The following is a 23,756-nucleotide window of genomic DNA, read 5'->3' as shown; positions in this document are numbered from 1 at the left end:
ACCTTCCCTTATGACTAGTAATTCCTTTTGTAACCATAAAGAAATGCTTTTATTTTGAATGATAACGTCTAGAATGAAGTCAGATGGTCCTCAGCACCTTCACAGTCAAGGAAACATAGTATTTAAATAATTTTGACAATCCATAATATGTGCATAATGTATAACTCTCAAGTGTACAGTCTGAGAATTGGGCTGTTTTTGTATAGCAGCCCACACATAAAACACCCCAAATTACAGAATAATAATGAACATAGTTTAAAATACGTTGCAAGTGGGAGGTAGGGGGAAAGTAAGTAGTACTTTAGGGCAAGAAACAGATGCTTTTATCAAATTAAATCAGAATCATCTGTAGAAAACCAAAAAGGCAATCATAAATAATATGGAGGATAAATATTCATATTTATCTAATATAACAAGCGGTTATATCAATAAAAATACTTCAGTCATGTGTGTTAAAATATCAGTGTTTTAAAAATTATATTGTGTACTATAGTAAGACTATTTTAATCAGACATCTCTAGCAAAGACAAATTGAACTGATCAAAAAAAAAAGATGTTTCCATATGGTTCAATCTAACATTAAAACATTTTAAAGTTTATTCATAGAAAATTCTGAATTCCAACACAAAACCAAAGATATATAGAATGCACAATTACAGAAAAGGGACATGAGGTTATTTTGGTGATATTTCGGTGATAAGCTGAGAATTAATAAAAATATGAATGTCTAAAAAAATACAGAAAAAAATATGAATGTCTATTAAATTACAACCAAATGCCTATAATCAATGTAGCCTATAATTAAGAGAAAACAATAAAGTTATTACCGTCACTGATTAAATTATATATTACACAACTCTAGAAATTTGATTTTGATTAAAATTTCAAATACTAAGTGTAATAGTGATTATCTGCAAATGATGGCATTCTTGAAACAGTGGAACAAACAAATCAATAAAAACCTTTAATTTATAAGGATTATGTTTTCCAAATACTTATTAATCTTTTTTTCTGCAGGAAGTCTCTACATTTTATTTCTCAACTCAGCTTCACATAAGACCACATTGTATATGTGATAAACTTTCAGCAAAAACAAATCAACAAAAAAACCAGTAAGCTATTATAATTTAACTAGAGGCCCAGTGTACGAATTCGTGCACCAGTGGGGTCCCTTGTCCTGGCCTGTGGGATCGGGCCAAAACTGGTTCTCTAACATCCTCTGAAGAGTCCCGGATTGCAAGAGGATGCAAGCCAGACCGAGGGACCCCACCAGTGCACGATAGGGGCTGAGGAGGTTCGTGGGAGATTGACCAGCCGAGGAGGGACTGCGGGAGGGCTCCAGGGTATGTCTCGCTCAGTCCTAATCGGCTGGACCCCACCAGCAAGCTAACCTACTGGTCAGAGCGTCTGCCTCCTGGTGGTCAGTGCACATCATAGCGCGTGGTTGAGCGACCTTAGCGTATCATTAGCATATTACACTTTGATTGGTTGAAGGGCCAACCGGACGACCGGACACTTAGCATATTAGGTCTTTATTATATAGGATTATGAAATGTTGGTCTTTCTTCTTCAGAAACTGACCTTTATGCTTACCTTTAAAATGCCCATTAAAGATAATATCTCATTCTGCAAAACCTAACTGGGCAGATGGCTGGCTAGCCAGTAAGGTGGAGAGGGGGGAAGGGGAAGAGCAGGGCATCACCATTTACTTACCTTGAAATGGTGCAGGTGAAGACTGAGCCATGTGTATATGCTCCTCATTGATCAAATAAATTGGCTGGTGTTGGGCAATCTCCACACTTGTGCATACATTACTTTCCCCATGAAGAAAGAATGTGAAAGCACAGGACAAATGTTCACTGGAAAAGAAATAATGAGAAACTCAACTCTACATTTTGATATAAAATGAATGCTAGATACAAGAACTACAGATGGGATACAGCTTTACTTTATCAACCATTCAGCAAAACTTGCCTCTAATGATATTAACAGCATAAATTTCCAGTTGATTGTGGACAATATGACCATAACTTTTTGGCAACTAACTAAATTAAAGCTGCCAGATAAGTCTGAAAAATTAGTTATGTAGCATTGTGAAATTTTGAAAGCTGTTCTAAAGAATGCTTCCTGTTTCATTTGCAAAAAGTCTCCTATGCTGACTTATACATTCCTGGGAACAGAAAAAGAATGAAATTTTTCTACCTTCTCAAGTACTAGTATCTGAACTGGCTTTTAATTGAGTCTAGGGATAATGACAAAACAGTTTTGCTTAGGTTTGGTATGTAATAACAATAATACCAAACTTATAAGCTTACAACATTACAGTAAGGTTAACACTGCTGACTTTAAAATAGCAAAGACAGCACTGTATATAAATTCCTAATATACAGCTGCTAAGGTAAAACAAGTGTCTAAATGAGCTGGTAATCTATTATATTTATTTTTGCAATTTACTTCTGATCACAAAATTTTATTAAAGCATTCAACACATCCCTGTTTTCCACACAATTAGCTAAAAATTCACAAAAATCATGTGTCTTGGAAAAAATAATTTCAAAATTACTACAGTGGCACATTATTTCAAAGTTGTTAACTTTGGCCCTAAGCCAGCCATAACATCTCCACTTTTCAAGACAGCTCACAAGAACATGTGCCTGATGAACCAAATCACTGGAGGCGCCAGGCAACCGTGTAAAAATTCATCGCCAAAATTTGCTTTTCAAAAGTTCTTTACAATATTATAAAGTGTATTGTGAGTGCCAGTCAAAACATTAAATGTTATGAAAGTATAAAATTATAAGGTTTTAAGGAAAAATTAAAATAAAAATGATAAAAGGTCCACTCCATCACACAGCAAAGCATATATTATATTCTTTCTTGGCAACTATCTTAAGATAACCTGAGAGCATTTTGTGTTTTACTAGGATGTGAAGTTTCATCAATAAGAAACACCTAGTCTTGGCATATGGGTATTTAGCACAATACAGTAAACAAGGCAGTAATTACAATCTTGTAAGAATTTAAAAAAATTTAAACATCCTCTTTATACCATACTTTTTATGTTTCAAGTTTACAATAAGAAAATAGTAACAACACACTGTCCTTTCTGTATGAAAACTACACTATAAACAGGTCATCTTCAACAAACAACATTATGCCTGGCACATAACAGGATCAAAATATAAGTTAATCTGGTTAAATGTCCATCTGTAAAATTCAAGAAAGAGGTTGATATAAAATGGATGCTTAATTGTAACTACGATCCCATGTAGTCAATAGCATTTCACAAACAACTGGGTTATAGATATTGAGGGTAGTACAGAATACATTCTCTTTTCCACTGATTCTCAACTGTGCATAAGAACAATGCTAACCAACATTTATCCACCAACTAGTATGTGCAAAGATTGGTGCAAGGAGCCTGAAGTGACACAGAATACAACATGGCCCTTGCCCTCAAGGAGCACATAAGCTAATAAGATTGATATGAACACACATCAATAAAATAAAGCCAGGAGAATAGAGAAACAGAATGAAAAAACAAAATGCTATAGGGATGCTAAGGCATACTGATTTGGTCAATCTCAAAGACCCAAGTGCTTCAAGAAGACAAGAACCAGTAAAATAGGGTTTTAGTAGTACAGAGAAAGAAAAAGGTAAGAGACACAGCATGTGGCAAGGAGTAGAGTAGCTAAGAGCAGAAGATAGCTTGGAAATTCTAAAGAAGGAATGGCGTGACAGGATGGGAAAGGAATCTGAAAAAGAAGTCAGAGGTCACCTCTTGAGACAACAAAGAGACTTGTATGTGAAAAATACCAGGGAGCCAATTTAAAGTTTGGTTTTAAAAAGTCAGCTGAATCTAAAGAATCGTGATGAAACTTCAGAACAGTACTCATTTGAATTTGCTGTGTCCCAAAAGATACAGCAGAGAAGCACAACTGAAAAAAATAGGAATTGTAAAAAAAAAGAAAAAAAAAAAAGAAAAAAGAAAAAAAGAAAAAGAAAAAAGTAGGAATTGAATAAATGAACTATTTTTTATATTGATAACTTTAAAAACAAAATGTTTTAAAATTAAAACATAAGAAAAACAGCAAGTTATAGTTGAAATATAACAGAGGCCACCAATCTATGTATATAAAAGGCTAATATGCAAAGTGTCCCCTCGGGAGTTTGACTGGGAGTTCCAACGCTCGCTATGATGTGCGCTGACCATCAGGGGGCGATGCGGAATGAAGGAAGACCCCGCTGGCAGCTGGAAGGCCCCAATCGGCCCTGATCACCAGCCAGGCATAGGGACCCTACCCATGCATGAATATCGTGCACTGGACCTCTAGTAATTATATAATTTTTGGTTAAGTTACTAACACCTTTCTAATGATAGTTTCCTCATATGTAAAATCAACTGTTGCACAAATTGCTGGGCCCCCCAGAAGTTCTGATTCAGGAGATCTAGAGCAGGGGTGGGCAAACTTTTTGATTCGAGGGCCACAATGGATTCTTAAACTGGACCGGAGGGCCAGAACAAAAGCATGGATGGAGTGTTTGTGTGAACTAATATAAATTCAAAGTAAACATCATTACATAAAAGGGTACGGTCTTTTATTTCAATAGTTTTATTCATTTCAAACGGGCCGGATCGCCCGTGGGCCGTAGTTTGCCCACGGCTGGTCTAGAGTGTGCCCCATGAATCTGCATCTGTATCTAATTCCAAGTGATGTTGCTGCTACTCCTAATCCAAGGAGCACACTTTGAGAACCACTGAATTTTGATGGTGCCTAAATCCCTTTCCAGCTATAAAATTCTACTTTTTCTAAGATTATGTAAAGCTAGAGGGCAACGATGACAATACTGAGACTGGAAAGTGAAATTCCCCTTTGACCTAGCAATATCACTTCTAAGACTTTATTCCACAGAAAAAACTATTATACAGTGATTGCGTATAGCACTGCTTGTAATAGTTAAAGACTAAAACAGCCATTATGTCCATCAGTAAAGGACTGGTTAACTTCACTATGACATATCCCTACAAAGTAATACTGTGAAACCATTTAAAAGAAAATGATCACACTTGTATGAGAAAATCCCAACATAAACTCATAAATATGAGACAAAAATTATGTGACATGGAAAAAATGCATTTTATACAACTAGAGTTACAGACATTGAGGGTAGCATAGAATATGTTCTCTTTTCCACTGATTCTCAACTGTGAGTAAGAACAAAACTAACCAAAATTTACCTACCAAAGCAGTGTGTGAATAACTTACTCCCATCTGTATAAAAATGGGAAAGGGGGAAATATGTGCATACACAATTTGCTTACAATGGCATAAAAAGTTTCTGGAAGGATACACTTTAAAAAACTTAATCATCTTGGCTGCCTTTGGGGAATAAAATGGCATAAATGGTGGGGAAAGAGAGAATTCACAATAGTCTTTTGTACTTTTTGAATGTGGGGTCATACATCACATAGAAAGTAATGGAGGCAAGATCTGAAGGAAGCCCCTGCCTCCTATCCTTGTGCTTGTTGGCCCAACTAGAGGAATCCAAGGTGTTTCATTTAATTATAGTTGGCTCTTAGTTGAAGCCTGGTAAAATCATCTTTGATTCTGATCCTGTTATCCAACACACTACTTGATCATCAAGCCATCAATATCTTTATCCATGTCATTGCTAGAAATGGTGAAAAACACTACACACGGTGGGTGGGATATTGTGTCATCTTATCAGATAAATCCTGAGTTAAATCACTCATTTACTATCTCTTGTCTACAAAGGATAATCACAAAGGTTATGTCAAATGTCTTGACAAAATGCAGATATATAACAACTGTCATATTTCTATGATCTACAAATCAACCTAACTAATAGTAAAATTCAGGTAATCCTATCTAATAAAAGACAAAAAGAGTAATTAGCCGTACCTCTGCTACGCTTCCCATTGGCTAATCAGGGTGATATGCAAATTAACTGCCAACAAAGATGGCGGTTAACCGCAAACAAAGATGGTGGTTATTTTGCATATGTAGGCGCAATGCTGGGAGGCGAAAGGAGAAGGAAGGAAGAAGCTGCCTGCCGCTAACGGTGACTGCAAACCCAGGTGGCAGGCAAGAGCCGGGGGCCTTTGCCCCGTCCCCCCAGCTGTGATCGGAGAACTGGGCAGCCTTTGCCCCACCCCCAGCCATGATCGTAGAACTGGGCAGCCTTTGCCCAACCCCCAGCTGTGATCGGAGAACCGGGCAGCCTTTGCCCAACCCCCAGCCGTGATCGGAGAACCGGGCAGCCTTTGCCCAATCTCCAGCCGTGATCGGAGAACCAGGCAGCCTTTGCCTGATCCCCAGCTGTAATCAGAGAACTGGGTAGCCTTTGCCCGCCCCCCAGCTGTGATAGGAGAACTGGGGGCCTTGCCCCACCCCCCAGCCGTGATGGTGATCGGAGAGGCGTGTGGGGCAGGGAAGAAGCGGCGCTGGTGGCCGCCTCTTCCTCACCCCACCCCCCCACCACCACCGGTGATCAGTGATCAGAGAAGCCGGCAGGGCAGAGAAGAGGTGGCACTAACCCCTAAGTAGATCTCGAGCACCTTTCAAACTGCGTGGGTAAAACCCCATGAGACCGGGTCCTGGCCGCCATGTAGATCGCGAGCACCTTTCAAACTGCGCGGGTAAAACCCCATGAGACCGGGTCCTGGCTGCCAGGTAGATCGCGAGCACCTTTCAAACTGCAAACCCCATGAGACCGGGTCCTGGCTGCCAGGTAGATCGTGAGCACCTTTCAAACTGCAAACCCAATGAGACCAGGTCCAGCATATTGGGAGTAAAAATGATGCATCCAGGTGGAAATATGATTATAGGGTGGGAAGACAGCCAGGGAAAGAAGTCAGAAATAGACACTGAGAGAGTCACTGGCTGGCTGGCTGCAAATACTGACTCTCCAGTAGTGATAGAATAAAAAAGTGGGGGATATCTCTGGAAGATTCAAGAGATATGGGGCAACTCTTCTATGGTTTTGACTTGCCCAGCAGATTTCCACATACACATGTGTACATGCCTATATTTGCATGCACACACATATACACATAACTGACTGCCCTCCCTGGAAGCACAGAAGAAGAAGAAGCTGCCAGAAGAAGAAGCCACCCACCTGTGGTCCAGGCGCCAGCACCTGCCGGTGGCTGCAGCCCAGGAGACGGACAAGCCACCCGCCCAAAGTCCCAGGCTGCAGCCACCCGGAGAAGCTGCAAGCCCTATGGTCCACGGCACCAGCGCCTGTGGCCAGGGAAATAGGTTCCTCTTCTCCTACTGCAGTCATTACTTCAATATTCCCCTTCTTAATTTCTCTCCTGTGCTGCAACCCAACTCCACTTTTCATCGGAAGGATACGGAACAGAGAGAGCAGTGTTAAAAGCTTACATTTTTAAGCCGGTAAGGTTGGTACTTAAACGTATAAATGGAAAACTAGGGTCCTTAAGGTAACAAAGGCTACAAAGGACAGGGACAGCGCATGACCTATTATATCCAGCAATCCATATGGGGACTAAAAACTTTGCAATGATGACAATTAGTGAAGATATGAATCAACTAAAATAGTTGACAGGGACAATTCTTCTATCTTTGAAAATAACTACATCAAATCTGTTTAAATAGATTTTCATCTGCATAATATAACACATTATGACAAGACCACCACCACCACCAATGTGGTCAGTGTTGTGCCGATAAATGTTTATTAACTGAGGGACCCCCCCTCCACCCCCAGCCGAGTGCACAAATTTTTGTGCACCAGGCTACTATTCCTATATAATAAAAGGCTAATATGCAAATTGTCCCTTCGACCGAGAGTTCAACCGTGGGGGGGTGGGGGGCTGGCCCGCCAACCGCCCACGGCCCCTCCCCTTGGCCAACCCTGCCCCTGATCAGCACCTCCTCACCGGTTGGGGCAGGGCCAGCCCGCCAACCGCCTGTGGCCCCTCCCCCCAGCCAGCCCCCTCACCCCACCCCCCCCAAATCAGGGCGAGGTTGGCTGGCCTACCTCCTGTGTCTCCTACCCCTGGCCGGCCCAGCCTGATCAGCCCCAATCAGGGTGGGCCGGCAGGACCCCACCTGTGTACTAATTTATGCACCGGGCCTATAGTCCTATCTAATAAAAGAGAAACATGGTAATTAGCCATATGTCTGCTACCCTTCCCATTGGCTAATCAGGGCAATATGCAAATTAACTGCCAGCCAAGATGACGGCCGGCAGCCAGGCAGCTTGAAGCGAACATGAGGCTTGCTTGCTTCAGTGACGGAGGACTCCAACGTTCCCCGCCTGCCACTGCCGACCTCTGAGCTTGCAGTTTGAAACATTGTTACAAATATAGAAGCTAAACAAAACCCCAGAAATGTGCTTTAGCCAGCCGGGATCTCAGAGCGGGAGTTGAAACAGTGTTTCGATTATAGAACCCAAACAAATCAGATACTTGCTTTCAGCAGCCGAGGCCTCGGAGCTGGAGCCAAGCCTCAGAGCTAAAGCTGGCCCAGAATAAAAAAAAGAAAAAAAGGAGCGGGTGGGAGCTTCAGTCACCCGCCAGCCTGAAAACAGCCCTCAGCCCCTCACCTAGACTGGTCAGGCACCCCAGTGGGGACCTCCACCCTGAAGGGTGTGTGACCAGCTGCAAACAGCCATCATCCCTTCACCCAGACTGGCCAGGCACCCCAGTGGGGACCCCCACCCTGATCCAGGACACCCTTCAGGGCAAACCAGCCAGGTCCCACCCGTGCACCAGGCCTCTATCCTATATAGTAAAAGGGTAATATGCCTCCCAGCACCGGGATCAGTGTGACAGGGGGCAGCACCCAAACCCCCTGATCGGCCTGCGGCTCTGTGTGTGACAGGGGGCGGGGCCACAACCTCCCTATCTGCCCTGCTCTGTGTTTGACAGGGGGCGGTGCCCCAACTCCCCTATTGGCCCTGCTCTGTGTGTGACGGGGGGAGCTCCCCAACCCCCTGATGGGCCCTGCTCTGTGCGTGACTGGGGGTGGCGCCACAACCTCCTCATCGACCCTGCCTTGAGTGTGACAGGGGGCGGTGCCACAACCCCCCAATCGGTCCTACCCTGAGCGTGACTGAGGGTGGCATCGCAACCTCCCGATCCGCCCTGCTCTGTGCATGACAGGGGGCGGCGCCCCAACTCCCCAATCAGCCCTGCTCTGAGCCCAACCAGGGGCTGCTCCTAGGGATTGGGCCTGCCCTCTGCCACCTGGGAGCAGGCCTAAGCCAGCAGGTCGTCATCTCCCGAGTGGTCCCAGACAGCGAGAGGGCACAGGCCGGGCTGAGGGACCCCACCTCCACCCCCCCCCCCCGAGTGCACAAATTTTTGTGCACCCGGCCTCTAGTAGTTTAATAAACTGCTATAGTGATTCCATTATCGCCGCACCCTGTTACACACAGAGCCGCAGGGCGATCAGGGGGTTGGAGAGCTCCCCCTATCAGGCACAGAGCAGGGCTGATCAGGGGGTTGGGGTGCCTTCCCCTGTCACAAACGGAGCAGGGTGGATAGGGAGGTTGTGGCCCCGCCTCCTGTCATACACAGAGCCGCAGGGCGATCAGGGGGTTTGGGCGCTGCCCCTGTCACGCTGATCCCGGTGCCAGGAGGCCTCGCGGCTCCACTGATCCCCGTGCTGGGAGGCATATTACCCTTTTACTATACAGGGTAGAGGCCTGGTGCATGGGTGGGTGCCGGGTGGTTTGCCCTGAAGGGTGTCCTGGATCAGGGTGGGGGCCCCCACTGGGGTGCCTGGCCAGCCTGGGTGAGGGGATGATGGCTGTTTGCAGCTGGTCACACACCCTTCAGGGTGGGGGTCCCCACTGGGGTGCCTGGCCCGTCTGGGTGAGGGGCTGAGGGCTGTTTTCAGGCTGGGGGTGACTGAAGCTCCCAACCGCTTCTTTTTTTCTTTTTTATTCTGGGCCAGCTTTAGCTTTGAGGCTTGGCTCCAGCTCTTAGGCCTCCACTGCTGAAACTAGGTTTCTGGCCTTTGCTTACAATGTTGCAATCCTGCTGGCTGAAGCCTGGACTAAAGCAGGTTTCTGGGGTTTTGTTTAGCTTCTATATTTGTTACATAGTTGCTTAGAGTTGCAGCTCAGAGGCCTGCAGCGGCAGGCGGGGAACGTTGGAATCCTCCGTCACTGAAGCAAGCAAGCCTCATGCTAGTTTCAAGCTGCCTGGCTGCCGGCCGCCATCTTGGCTGGCAGTTAATTTGCATATCTCGCTGATTAGCCAATGGGAAGGGTAGTGGTCATACGCCAATTACCATGTTTCTCTTTTATTAGATAGGATTTTCAAAATATGAAAGTACAGTAATTCTTACTTCAAGCGTACAACATAAGTTAGGTAGCTTATTCAAGTTTAAAATCCTTTTAAGCTTCCTCTCCCTCTTCTTTTCCCTTCTCTCATCTCCCTCTCTCCCCATCCCTCTTACCTCTTCTCATATCTTCCCTCCCTCTTTCCCTCTGAGTGCTTTATTATGCTACAAGTATATCTCAAAATATTTCACAAATGTTTCTAACACTTTATTACAAGCTTCAAAGACTGTTTTCTTTCAGAATTGAATAAGAATGAAACCACCAAAATACTGTTTCACTACAGTAACCCCTGGGTAAAGATGGCAATGTCAGTTCGTGAGCAGTCAAAATAACTGACTCCTATCTCACCTTGGAGCTTCCCTAGAATCAGGGTTTTAGGCCACATACTTATATTTCTCTAAACTAGAATTCATGAGGGATATATATAGATATATGCCCTGGGTAATGAGAAAGCTCTTCTACCATGTAAGTGCTGAATAGCTAAATATAACAAATTATTCCTTCCTGATAATCAGTACAAGAAAAATGCTAAAAAGGAAATGCTCACTACTAGCACTAGTGTACAATCATCCCCACCAGTCACTCCTCCAGCTCATCTGACCAGCCTGATTTAAGACATATGCCATATTACTTCACCTGTCCATGTTTGTACTCCTGCTGTCCTTTTGTCTAGATGAGTGTTCTCAATCTTCCTAATGCTGCGACCCTTTAATACAGTTCCTCATGTTGTGGTGACACCCAACCATAAAATTATTTTCATTGCTACTTCATAACTGTAATTTTGCTACTGTTATGAATCGTAATGTAAATATCTGATATGCAGGATGTATTTAGGCGACCCCTGTGAAAGGGTCGTTTGACCCCCAAAGGGGTCGTGACCCACAGGTTGAGAACTGCTGGTCTAGATAAACAACCCCTATCTTTCATCTAACTCCTACTCATCTTTTCCAAGAAACCATCTTTAAAGTCCCAGAATAGGCTCAATGCTCTCATACTTCTCTCTATGTATATCTCAAGTCAAATCACTTCAATGTGCATAAGTTTTATGTCTAGTCCATGTGACTGCATTTTGTGAGGACGGAAATCAAGTTTTATCTATCATTTTGAAACCCAGTACTTAGCATGGTATAAGTAGATGCTGAATTAATACTTAATGAGTTTGTGATACTTTATATAGTTCCTCTAAAATTATCTAGCACTATACTGAGAGACTCAGAGATAAGCCTGGAATCCTGAGTCATGAGACAGGGGAGCACAGGAGTGTAAACTGTGATATTCTATCGAGGAATATACTGGGGGATACCTACCCCTGCTCTTGAGAATTTCTAATGATCTTGCTAACTGTTCTCGAGGGAACCTGCCTGGAGCATATCACTAACAGCCGCGGAGTATACAGTGTGACTCTCTTTGGACACAAGGTAGTTTATATTCTCTGAACAAGAAAGGAGACTAGCACAGAATAAGTAAGGACTAGACATAAAGATTAGTAGGGTATTCTCTTCGGTAAATGCCATTAAGGAATTCTGTGCCTTTATTCTATTACCACCCTAAGTAGTACGGTTAAATCAATCCCCCTAAAATCAATAGTAATCAAAATCTATACCACTCAATCCCATGCCACAGTCCCCCTCTGCACAGAGGGAAAATAATCTAAACCAGGCTTTCCGTACTCTGGTGCAACCCACTGTTACTTCCCTGTACAAACTCTCAAAGACAGCCAGTTTGGAATGGCTAATATATTGTGTATATCCCACCTACACCGCTGTCATTCCACACAACTTCCCACTCCTCCATTAAATCCCACTTTCAAAGTCCAGCATCACTTTTACTTTCTCCATAGAGCTTTTTCATATTATCTCTTTGCAAAGAGGCTTATTTATCCTCTGCTACCCAGAGCACTTCTTTGGCACCCATAATACCAGAACTCATTTAACCAATGAGTATTTGCTAAGCACATCTATCGACCTTGTGCTAGACACTCTGCTAGATTTAGGGATACAGAAATAAACAAGACCAGAATCAGCCCTTGAGTATTTTATGGTTTCCTAGACAAAGTACCTAAAAGCTTAAAAAGAAACACAAATACTAACATGGAACTATGATACTTACTGATATGCATAGCAAGATCCCAAAGAATTTAAAATAGATAAAAACATGAAGATGGAGAAATTCTGGTCCCTCAGTCAAAATTTCTGTACTTTAATATTAAATCTTTTTTTAAAAACTCATATAATTTTAATATAATATCTTCTTTGGTTTGTATCCTATGCAATCATAAAGAATTATCAATTGGTAAGGAATAACATAAACCCATGGGAATATGGGAAGGTCTGTAGTTTTCCTATTAGTTTTTAAATATCCTATATTCCACCTTATGTCATAAGTAGAGGTCTGGTGCACGAATTCGTGCATGGGTGGGATCCCTCGGCCTGGCTGGCAATCAAGACTTATTGGGGGGCTGTGCAGCCAGGGGCTCCCGCTGGTCAGGGGGGCCTGGCCAGTGGGCAGTTGGCCAGCCGGCCCCACCCTCAATTGGGTTGGGGGGGGGCAACTGAGGGCAAGACCAGCCCGGGGGAGGGGCTGCAGCAGGTTGGGGGAGGGGGCAATCAGGGCCGGATCAGGCCAGTTGGCAGTCCCAGTGTGTATCATAGCGAATTAGCCTTTTATTATATATGATTGGCTCAATAAAATTCGATATTCTCAGAGGTCCAATAAATAAAATTATGTTCTAATAAGAAAGAAGTTTGGTTTCATTCTATCTTTCCAATATCATCTCTTGCTACATTAATTCATACATCTAATGCTTCCATAACCCAATTTTTTTTTTTTTTGCCTTCACAGGGCTTGTCATAATTTGCAATTTATTTTGATGGTTTTTTCACCAAAATGTAAGTTCCCTGAAAGAAATAACCATGTCTATCCCACTGCCTTCTGTATCCCCAGCACCTAGCACAGTTCACAACACACAAAACTTAATAGTCACTGAATGAGTAGTTGCAGTTTTAGTCAAACCAAAGAGCAAATTACTCTTCTTTAGAAAGGACCATCACCAGGAGAACAAGAACAGTTGATGTGGCCCTGGCTGGTGTGGCTATGTAGTTAGAGCACTGGCCCAGGAAAAAAAAAAGTCTCAGGTTAAATTCCCAGTCAAGGGCACTTACTTGGGTTATGGGTTTGCTCCTCGACCCTGATTGGGGCGAGTGCAGGAGGCAACTAGTCAATGTGTCTCTCTCACATGAATGTCTGTCTGTCTGTCTCTCTCTCTCCCTCACCCCCTTCCACACACTCTGAAAAAGCAATGGAAAAAATATCCTCCAGTGAGGATTAACAAAACACACACACACACACACACACACACACACACACACACAACAGCAATTGAGATGCACAGTGAACATCAGTGAAAATTTTTAAAGTGGGAAGAAGTTTAATTATTAATAGAAGGAGGTAGTATGCAATTTCCAGTGATAGAAAAAAGGGCAACTTTTAAAACTGTTTACTTAGGAAACACAAGGGTTGGTGTGGGTTGCACCTGTGTAGTTAGGCAAGGACGTGCAGAAATGCAACCAAGAACTAGTATGCCAGACCATTTTATTCTCTTACAATATTCTACATTTTTAAAAAAGGGTGGGTTTCTTTTCATTTCTTACACCAAGTTTACAGAATGCAATGCGCTTTCAAATGCATTATGAATATTAATAAACTCCTTTTCATGGTGTAAGAGTGTTTTGATAACAAATTCACAATATATAACACATTTAGAACTTATTATCCAAAAATTTTCCAAGTTGTCACGCACCAAATCTCTTACAAGAAGTAACTTGCCTGACTTTACAGATCCTCATTTGGGAATATTTTGGTAATGTTTCTTTATCATTTCCTTTCTTTAAAAATATACCATTTACTTTGGTAGCATTCACAAGCTATGTCTAGATCGTTCACTCACTAGCCTATTGACCTTTCTTTTAGTGGATAGGCCTTCACTTTAAAAGAAGATGGTATATAATATTCAAATAGTAAGAGTTGGTTAAGTTATTTTATAAAACTCTGAGATGTTTTCACTATTTCATATATCTTCCCTTTAAATTATAAGTTAAACCTGATTACAAGGGCAATGAAAATGCTCAGAAAAGTTAACGGCACACACATTTTTTTAAATGAAGGATACTGTTAAATTAACATCACCATTCTATGAATCATCACTCTTCTGAGAAATAAGTTACCAATTACATTGTTACAATACAAAATTGCCTTAGTGGTCAATTTTCTTCATATATAAATACTAGAGGCCCGGTGCATGAATTTCATGCATGGGTAGGCTCCCCAGGTCTGGCTGGAGATCAGGGTTGCTTAGGGCCTTCCGGCTGCCGGCTGGGCCTTCCGTCCCCAGCTGCTGGCCAGGGCCAGGGCCTTCCTTCATTCCGTGCTGCCCCCTGGTGGTCAGCACACGTCACAGCAAGTAGTTGAACTGGTCTGTCGAACTCCCGAGGGGACAATTTGCATATTAGCCTTTAATTATATAGGATATACATGTGTTACACAAACACATACACACATATACATAAGGTAAAGTAAATAGGGAAGCTATATGACTTCTCCCTTCTACTCTTCCGGCATCATAGCAAAATTGTTTTCTGGCAATAAATGTGGTGCTGGGGCGGGGCATTAATTGCTCCCAATCACAAGGGGGCCACACTAGCACTGGATGGAGTGCTAAGAGAGCAGCAGCACATCTTGCATTAATGAACAACAGTGCCCTAGTGGCCTAAAGGACTTAATGTTTCTGCCTGGGTAACTCACTCACTAGAAGCAAGAGACAGCGAGGAGGCTCTGACTCAGTATGCCCTTGACCCAAAGGCTGGCAGCGTATGAGGGTTCCTATCCTGACAGTACAAACTATGTCAGATCATTTTTAAGATGCCAAAATGGACATAAGAGCTGCTCTAGTCAGTGACGTGTGCTTGCAAATAAGAAGCCAACACACACAAAATTTGAGGAGGGTTACGAAAGTCATCTTATTAAAATCTCTCCTGAGGTTAACTAAACTAGGCCAGATTATTTAGTCACAGTTTCTGGACAGCCCTTTGAAAATTCAATGGGAATGTGCCTGGCAGAGAATACAGATTCAAGTGACATTTATATTAGGCAACTCATAACCACCAAAGTCCTTTTATTGCTCACTTTAAGACATGCTTGGATTCCTTTCTTTTCTTTTTTTAAGTATAGAACAAAACCTTTCATCCTTTTTGGGGGGACAGGAGGCGGAGTACTTTAAAAGATAATAACAAAGTGGAGAGTAGCGAAATGGAGAGGGAGTAATGGAGAACCACATAAAATTTTCTACTGCTTTTCTCATTAAATACTACACTAAGGCATTATATATTACTAAGCAGCAAAAAACAAAAACAAAAACAAAACTGCCACTAAAGTCACTAAGACTTGATCTATTCCTTTTGCTTCTCTGAGAGCACAAACTAGCTTTCTCCATTGCTGCTGGCTGCTGAAGTGAAACGCTGTATCTTCCCAGATCACAAAATATACACTGAGTGGCCAGATTATTATGACGACCTGACATTTGTAGGCTAATTAGCTATAATTCTGCACTGACGTTGCAAGAGGGCCAGACCATTATAAACAGGGAAGCAAGTTGTTTACCACAACAGAAGTGATGTTTTTCAGAAGATATGGGTAAACAACGTGATTTAACAGCCTTTGAATATGGGATATACATATACACTGAGTGGCCAGATTATTATGACCACCTGATGTTTGTAGGCAAATTAGCCGTACACTGCATCGTATGGGATATGGAAGCTGAAGGCCTGTTCGGACACCTTTGCTGTCTGCAGTTACCAAGATAAAACATCTCCAATTCGCACAGGAACACAAGGATTGGACAGTCGAGCATTGGAAAAAAGTCATGTGGCCCGATGAATCACATTTCCAGTTGCATCATGAAGATGGCAGGGGAGAATTTGGCGGAAACAGCATGAATAGCATGCACCCCACATGCATGAGTATAACTCTTCAAGCTGGTGGGGGCAGTGTTATGGTTTGGGCATGTTTTCCTGGCATGATTTGGGCCCTTTAATATGTGTGGAACAACGTCTGAATAGCACAACATACCTAAGTATCATTGCTGATCAAGTTCATCCTATCATGTTGATGGCGTATCCCAATGGAGATGGCTTTTTCCAAGAAGACAATGCGCCATGCCACGGTGCTCGTATTGTGCAGGAGTGGTTTCAAGAACATGAGGGAGACTTTACCATGCTCAGGTGGCCCCCACAATCACCAGATCTCAATCCAATTGAGCATTTGTGGGATGAAGTTAAAAGAGCCATCAGGCAGCTGGTTCCACAACCATCAAATCTCACAGAACTGGACAGTGCTATTTATCAGGCATGGTGTCAGATTCCTCGCATCACCTTTCAACATCTCATGGAGTCAATGCCAAGAAGAATCGCTGCAGCACTGAAGGCAAAAGGTGGCCCAATGAAGTACTGATGGGGTGGTCATAATAATCTGGCTACTCAGTGTGTGTGTGTAAATATATAAATATATATATATATATATATATATATATATATATATATATATATATCTTATATTATATATATCCCACATTCAAAGGCTGTTAAATCGCATTGTTTACCCATATCTTCAGAAAAAAAATCACTTCTACTGTCGTGGTAAACAACCTGCTTCCCTATTTATAATGGTCTGGCCTTCTAGCAACTTCAGCACGAAATTATAGCTAATTAGCCTACAAACATCAGGTGATCATAATAATCTGGCCACTCAGTGTATATACACAGTCCATCTTAAACTCATGAATGCTTACTTATACTTCACAGCAACACCCAACCACGATGACCGATTTCCGAAGAGGAGCCTGAGTGGCAGATGTGGTGGAGCTCTTGCCAGCTTCAAAGACACCTAGGGACAGACCTGACATCTGCCTAGATTCCCACACCCAGCTCGCAGTGGGAGAAGTGACCATCTGGGAATTCCAATGTGCTGCTATTCATCAGGTGAACAACAAGTAGGTCACTTTTCCTACCCAGTCAAACAAACAATGGCAAAAAAAGGGAAATCTGTTAAATCCTGGTGCTAGGTATGCAGCATTTGCTTTCATAGTTTTGTTTCTCCATACTCCTCTACTGCGCTTTCCATCACAAATGAATATCATTATATTTATTATATGTAAACTACGTTAAATACTTCTAGAATGAGCGAGGCAGGAAAAAGAGAGCAAGACCCATGCTGAGATGTTCCCTTTCATACTCCAATTCTATTTAAGGAACTGATGGAGTTATAGTGTTATTTTATAGTACATATTTAATAGAAGCAGATATATAAACAGTACAACATCAGACAATTATTTTATGATCCTATCCACAGTAAAGGTTCCAGTTATGTTTTTAAGAGGCACTGCCTACAATAAACAAGCAGGAAAAAGTCTACCTTTTTATGTTGCTCCATTTCAGATTTAGCAGCTGACACTCAATGTGGCCTGGCAAGTCCTTTAAAGGCTTTCCACCATTTGGCATTCGCCTACCAGAGAGCAGGGCCTTTTATATTGAGCATTGTTGCAAACTGTCTCACTCACCAGCACTCAAAGGAGGTCACAGTTTTCCCAGCAAAAGGAAAATAAAATTGGAGCTGACACTTATTTGGTAGAATGCTGTTATCAGCAAGTATTTATCTTCCATACTCTTCCCATGCTACGGGCCTATACCAAGAGCTAGGTTTTCTTTTTCTTTAAACAAAACAGTGTTGCCTTTAATCAGCAGCACTGCTTGTGATCCCAACTCCCCTACCCTTAACATAAGGAAATACATCTGATGGCTGAAACCAACAGAAAAATAAACATAAGATTCTTGTACACTTATCTTATGGTCTACTTAAAATTATGAACTCAAGATAGCTACATACATGTTTTACAATATGTTATACAAATTCTAAACAGAATTAACTTTAATTCTTAATAGTTAAAAGCAGTTTCTCCTAATGAGGCAAGATTCAACTGAGAGGATGTAAAAGAAAAAGGAGATATTGGAACTAACAAAGAATTATTAGGTACTGAAATCTGAGGGAGAGTATTTATTCAGTATAAGAATGGCATTAGCATCTCATTAAAGGGACAAACAGAAAACACAAGGTCCTCCAGGTGATGGAGCAGTGAAAAAGTCAGTACCTGCTCTTCAACTATTCTAACATGTATAGTATTTATGTAGCTATTTATTTAATGTCAATCACTGTTCCCTTCCTACCCTCCCTTCTCTCTCTTCCATTTGGAGTTTAATAAATTTAACTAAATCAGACAAACCCATTCATATTTTCTCCCTTCAAAACTATCTTGTTAAAAAGTAGAATTCACTAAGTTTAGTAGCAAAATACACTGAAAACAAATGAATTATTTGAATCAAATTATCATCTGAATAAATAAGTTTTTCTAATTAGTAATCACACCTATGATTCTGATTAATGTCACAAATGAAGCATTCACATATCTATTTTACATTAAATTCAGAGATTTCCACTTAAAATAATTTTGCTCTTTCATACTGCTAATACATGTGTGGGGGGAAAGTGTTAGTTGCCTTTCTCTGGATTAAGTTGAGTCATTTACTCAAGAATAAGTTCATCAGATCTACCACTTTCTCACTGAATGACACTGGCAAAGTCTTACTTACTAATTCTCAACATTTATCAAGACTGGAAACTACCCAAATTCCCATCAATAGTAGAATGGATAAATTGAGGTATAGTCACACAATGGAGTGCTATTATACAGTAATCAAAACAAATGATCTACAACTACACACACCTTGAATGACTACTATAAACAATACTGAACAAGACAAAAAGAATAACTACTGTATTATTATGTATATAATAAAGAGCCAGTGTCGTAACAACTGATTACAACCAGAGGCTCAACCGGACCGGAAGTCAGTGCTGGGTCCACAGCAACCCAGCACTGACTGGGGCCGCTGCAGGCACCCCGACCCAGCACTGACTGCCTAGGGTGCTGTGGATCAGGCCCAGAGAGAGGCCTGCAGAGAGAGAGGCAGGGTCTGATCCATAGCCTCTGTGGCAGCCGTTGATCAGAACTTGCCTCTCTTTCTCTCCCAGCCTGGCCAACAGCGGGCCTCCATTTCTATCCAGGCCTCCACCAGGGCTGCTGATCAGCTCCACCTTTCTAATCAGGCCCCATTGATAGGCCCAGAGACACTGACTGGCATAGAAATTGACCAATCAGAACCAAATCTGGGTCAACTGTGAGGAGCCAATGGCTACCTAAGAGGCACAGCTTTTGATGCTAACTGGCATAGAAACTGACCAATCAGAACCAAATCTGAGTCAACTGTGAGGAGCCAATGGCTGCCTATGAGGCGGAGCTTTTGATGCTGACTGGCATAGAAACTGACCAATCAGAACCAAATCTGGGTCAACTGTGAGGAGCCAACAGCTGCCTAGGAAGCAGAGCTTTTATCACTGACTAGAATAGAAACTGATCAATCAGAACCAAATCTGGGTCAACTGTGAGGAGCCAATGGCTGCCTAGGAGGTGGAGCTTTTGACGCTGACTGGCATAGAAACTGACCAATCAGAACCAAATTGGCTGGCAGAGGAGGGTGGTTGGGGGTGAGATGAGGTCTGCAGGGGAGGGCAGTTGGGAGCGAGATCAGGCTGGCAGGGGAGGGTAGTTAGGGGTGATCAGGCAGGCAGAGGCAGTTAGGGGCAATCAAGCCGGCAAGAAAGGGCAGTTGGGGGTGAGATCAGACTGGCAGGGGAGGGCAGTTAGGGGCGATCAGGCAGGCAGAGGCATTTAGGGGTGATCACGCCAGCAGGGGAGAGCAGTTAGGGGTGAGATCAGACCGGCAGGGGAGGGCAGTTGGGGGGCAAGATCAGACCAGCAGGGGAGGACAATTAGGGACAATCAGGCAGGCAGGGCAGTTAGGGGTGATGAGGCCGGTAGGAGAGGGCCATTGGGGGCGAGATCAGGCCGGCAGGGGAGGGCAGTTGGGAGCAGCCAGGCTGGCAGGGGAGGGCAGTTGGGGAAGAGATCAGGCCAGCAAGGGAGGGCAGTTGGGGGTGATCAGGCAGGCAGAGGCAGTTGGGGGCTCGATCAGGCCAGCAGGGGAGGGCAGTTAGGGGCAATCAGGCAGGCAGGCAGAGAGGTTAGGGGAGATCAGGCAGGCAGACAGGCAGGTGAGTGGTTAGGAGCCAGCAATCCCAGATTGTGAGAGGGTTGTCTGACTGCTGGTTTAGGCCTGATCCCACAGGTTAGACATCCCCCGAGGGGTCCCCAATTAGAGTGGGTGCAGGCTGGGCTGAGGGAACCCCCCCCCTCTGTGCACGAATTTTGTGCACCAGGCCTCTAGTATTTATATAAAATGCCAAAACAAATTAAACTGTTAGAACTCAGAACATTGCTTATACTTGGGAGGGGAGGGCAGTGATTTGAAAGGAGAATGTAGGTTTCTGAGGTACTGGTAAATTTCTATTTCTTTTTTATTAGTTTTATCAATTTGATTTAATATATATCAATATATATACGAAATCAATATATATATATGTGAAATATATATATGTGATTTCATATATATATGAAATCAATAATATATGAAATCAATATATATATTGATTTCAGAGAGGAAGGGAGAGGGAGATAGATCAGGCTGGCAGAGGAGGGCAGTTGGGGGCAACCAGGCTGGCAGGGGAGGGCAGTCTCTCAATGATGAGAGAGAACCATCTATCAGCTGCCTCCTGCATGCCCCTTACCAGAGATTGAGCCCATAACCCAGGCATTAGCCCTGACCAGGAACAGAACTGCAACCTCCTGGTTCATAGGTTGATGCTCAACAACTGACCCACACCGGCTGGATAAATTTCGATTTCTTGATCTACTAGTAAGTGCAGGTTACATAAATGTGCTCAACACCAATCTATAAGTGGAAATGTGTAAAGCCTCAAATACATGAATTCTTAAATCAGTCCGATGAGCCAAAACTTTTCTGCTCTCCTTTTATTGCCAGGATTACTATTTGAAAGCAGAACTTACATGAATACCTATATTTATAAAAGCAGCAAGTGACAGAAGTGAATAAACATACATTTATTCTCCATGAAAAGGAGACATGAGGCTGATAGCCTTCAAGAGCAGAATCCTGTCAGACTGAAGTATCAGTCTGTGAGTTGGAATGAGAAAAATCAATACTGTTTGAATAGAAAGTTATAAAAGAAGAAAATTGTCCCTGAGTATGGTGCCATTACACTATTTACCCTCAAGAGCTGAAGTCTCAATTAAATTCTTTTGAGGATAAAGGGCTGTATTTATCCATTGTTAGCTGATGTTCATCTTGAACGGTGAATTCACAGAATGTAAGCTTTTACATTTCTTATTCAGTAACACTTAACTTCTGCACCTGGGGTCACCGCTGGTAAGAGTTCCTAGAAATATTCCTTCTCTGGAGATATTTTCAGCTCCCCTGGAAGAACTACCATCTAAATTCAATGGCTGCTTCTATGCCTCTATCCTATTTAGCCATTATACAGAGTCAGTCTCCTTTACATCAATTAAGCATACAATATAGTGCAGGATATAAAACCACAATAAGCAACACAGAAAAAAAGGATTACAGCCATGAAAATGCATTAATTTACTCTATGCAATGCACTTGTGATTCTTCTACTTTCAGGCAGGATCACAGTACACTTTAATAGTCTGGTTCAGGGACCAATTAATCCTTTTATACTTAAATCAATCACCGATTCCTCTTCGAATAGAATAATTTAGCTTCTGCTTACAGCCTCCCATTTGATGTCTTTGGGGAAACAGCACAGTTAACCCTATATGGCACATTAATTATGTTTGATAATAGCAAAAGAAATGCATTATCAGAGAAATCTCAAACTGAAAATAGGGCATGCTCTAAAATATGTTAGCATAATCAGTACATGTCATCATTTTCTTAATTTAAAAAGGCAAGCTAACCTGGAGCCAAGAGTGTACCCTTCATCTGGCTTTTCACAGTATGTGAGCATGCATGCACATATTTATTTTGATTACGTATAAAATACATATCCAGGAATAAAACCACTCTACACAATCCCTCTCCCCACTACTGTCTGAGTCCTCTTTCCCATCCCAACCGAGAGTAGAATGAATGACTTGATGATGCTGAAACAGCAGGAAAGGGGATAAGTAACAGAAAAGCATGCATTTTATTCAAACTGGCATGTGTTTGGCACCTTGCCACAAAGCTGTGTTCTTTTCCTTGAATAACTCTGAAGCCTAATTAATAGGGTCAATTCAATGCAATAGTCATGTGTAGTCTAAAGATTTTTAGCACTGCATGTAAAGCAGGTGACCGGGTTTTAAGAATATTTCTTCTAAAAAAAAATGTGTCAAGAAAGCATTAAGAGTTCATGTGACTAAGAATGACAACATTATACTCAATGCTACTTTTTACTTGACCAATAGCAAGAGAAAGAGATCCGTCCTCCTTTTCGTTCCTGGATCTTATTCACCACAAGAAGTCAACTTTGTATTCTAGGGGCCACACCATGTATTACAAATGAATTATTTAGCTTCAGAAATTTCAAAGCAAACATCAGCACTTTTCAAATGGTCCATAAGTGTTTTCAAAAAAAATTTAACCGATTAACTTTGGATGTAGATCCAGCACTGAAAAAAGAGGAGTCTGGATGGGGCATAACACAAACGCACTGCTGACTCAGGAGCTCTGCCAGTTCAAACAATTCTGGAGGAGGAAAGCTCATAGTGAATGTTAGCTCTGTATTCACTTCACACTAACACAGAGAAATCAAATGGTAAAAGTTTAAGATCAGTTCTGTGATACTTAGTGGGAAGAAGAGTTTTAAAAAGGCCGTGCTATAGGCAGTAATCAAAACTCGTAAGACCACATAGATAGCATCTAAAGACAGAAATTCAAAAGCTTAACTACACTAACTGTCACACTGAAGGAATCTTTCTCTGGGCATGTGAATTGTGACAACCTTTGAGAATCCTGTTAACTATGACCTACAAATAATCATCAGGTGGAAAATAATGAGTGTCATTCCTCTCTAATCCCCAGAATAGTCACATCAAAGAGACATCTGGAAAGAACACAGTCTTTTGTCTGTTTTTTTACCTCAAAGTAGAACAGAACACTACTACTCAAGATTAAACAAGTGAACCAAAGCACATCATCAAAATTCATCATCTTGCTCAACCGGCGTGGCTCAGCGGCTGAGCGTCGACAGATGATTCCCAGTCAGGGCACATGCCCGAGCTGCGGGCTCCACCCTGTCGGGGGCGTGCAGGAAGCAACCGATCAGTGATCCTCTCTCATCTATGATGTTTCTATCTCCTCTTCTTCCTTCCTCTCTGAAATCAA

The 23,756-nt window shown here is 42.4% G+C and overlaps 1 protein-coding gene across 1 annotated transcript in view; it reads right to left on the bottom strand.

Annotated features, from left to right (window-relative positions):
- MED13L (mediator complex subunit 13L) overlaps positions 1 to 23,756 on the bottom strand; it is a 286,536-nt gene that overhangs the window by 65,464 nt on the left and 197,316 nt on the right. Inside the window, exon 5 of the mRNA XM_081113924.1 lies at positions 1,714 to 1,859. Within this exon, the coding sequence (XP_080970050.1) occupies positions 1,714 to 1,859 (146 nt within the window). The remainder of the gene's footprint in view (positions 1 to 1,713; positions 1,860 to 23,756) is intronic.

Source organism: Myotis nattereri (genome assembly GCF_964212035.1).
Source record: "Myotis nattereri genome assembly, chromosome: 19".
NCBI lineage: Eukaryota > Metazoa > Chordata > Mammalia > Chiroptera > Vespertilionidae > Myotis > Myotis nattereri.
The sequence above is the reverse complement of the archived record's forward strand: the minus strand, read 5'-3'. Positions and strand labels throughout refer to the sequence as shown.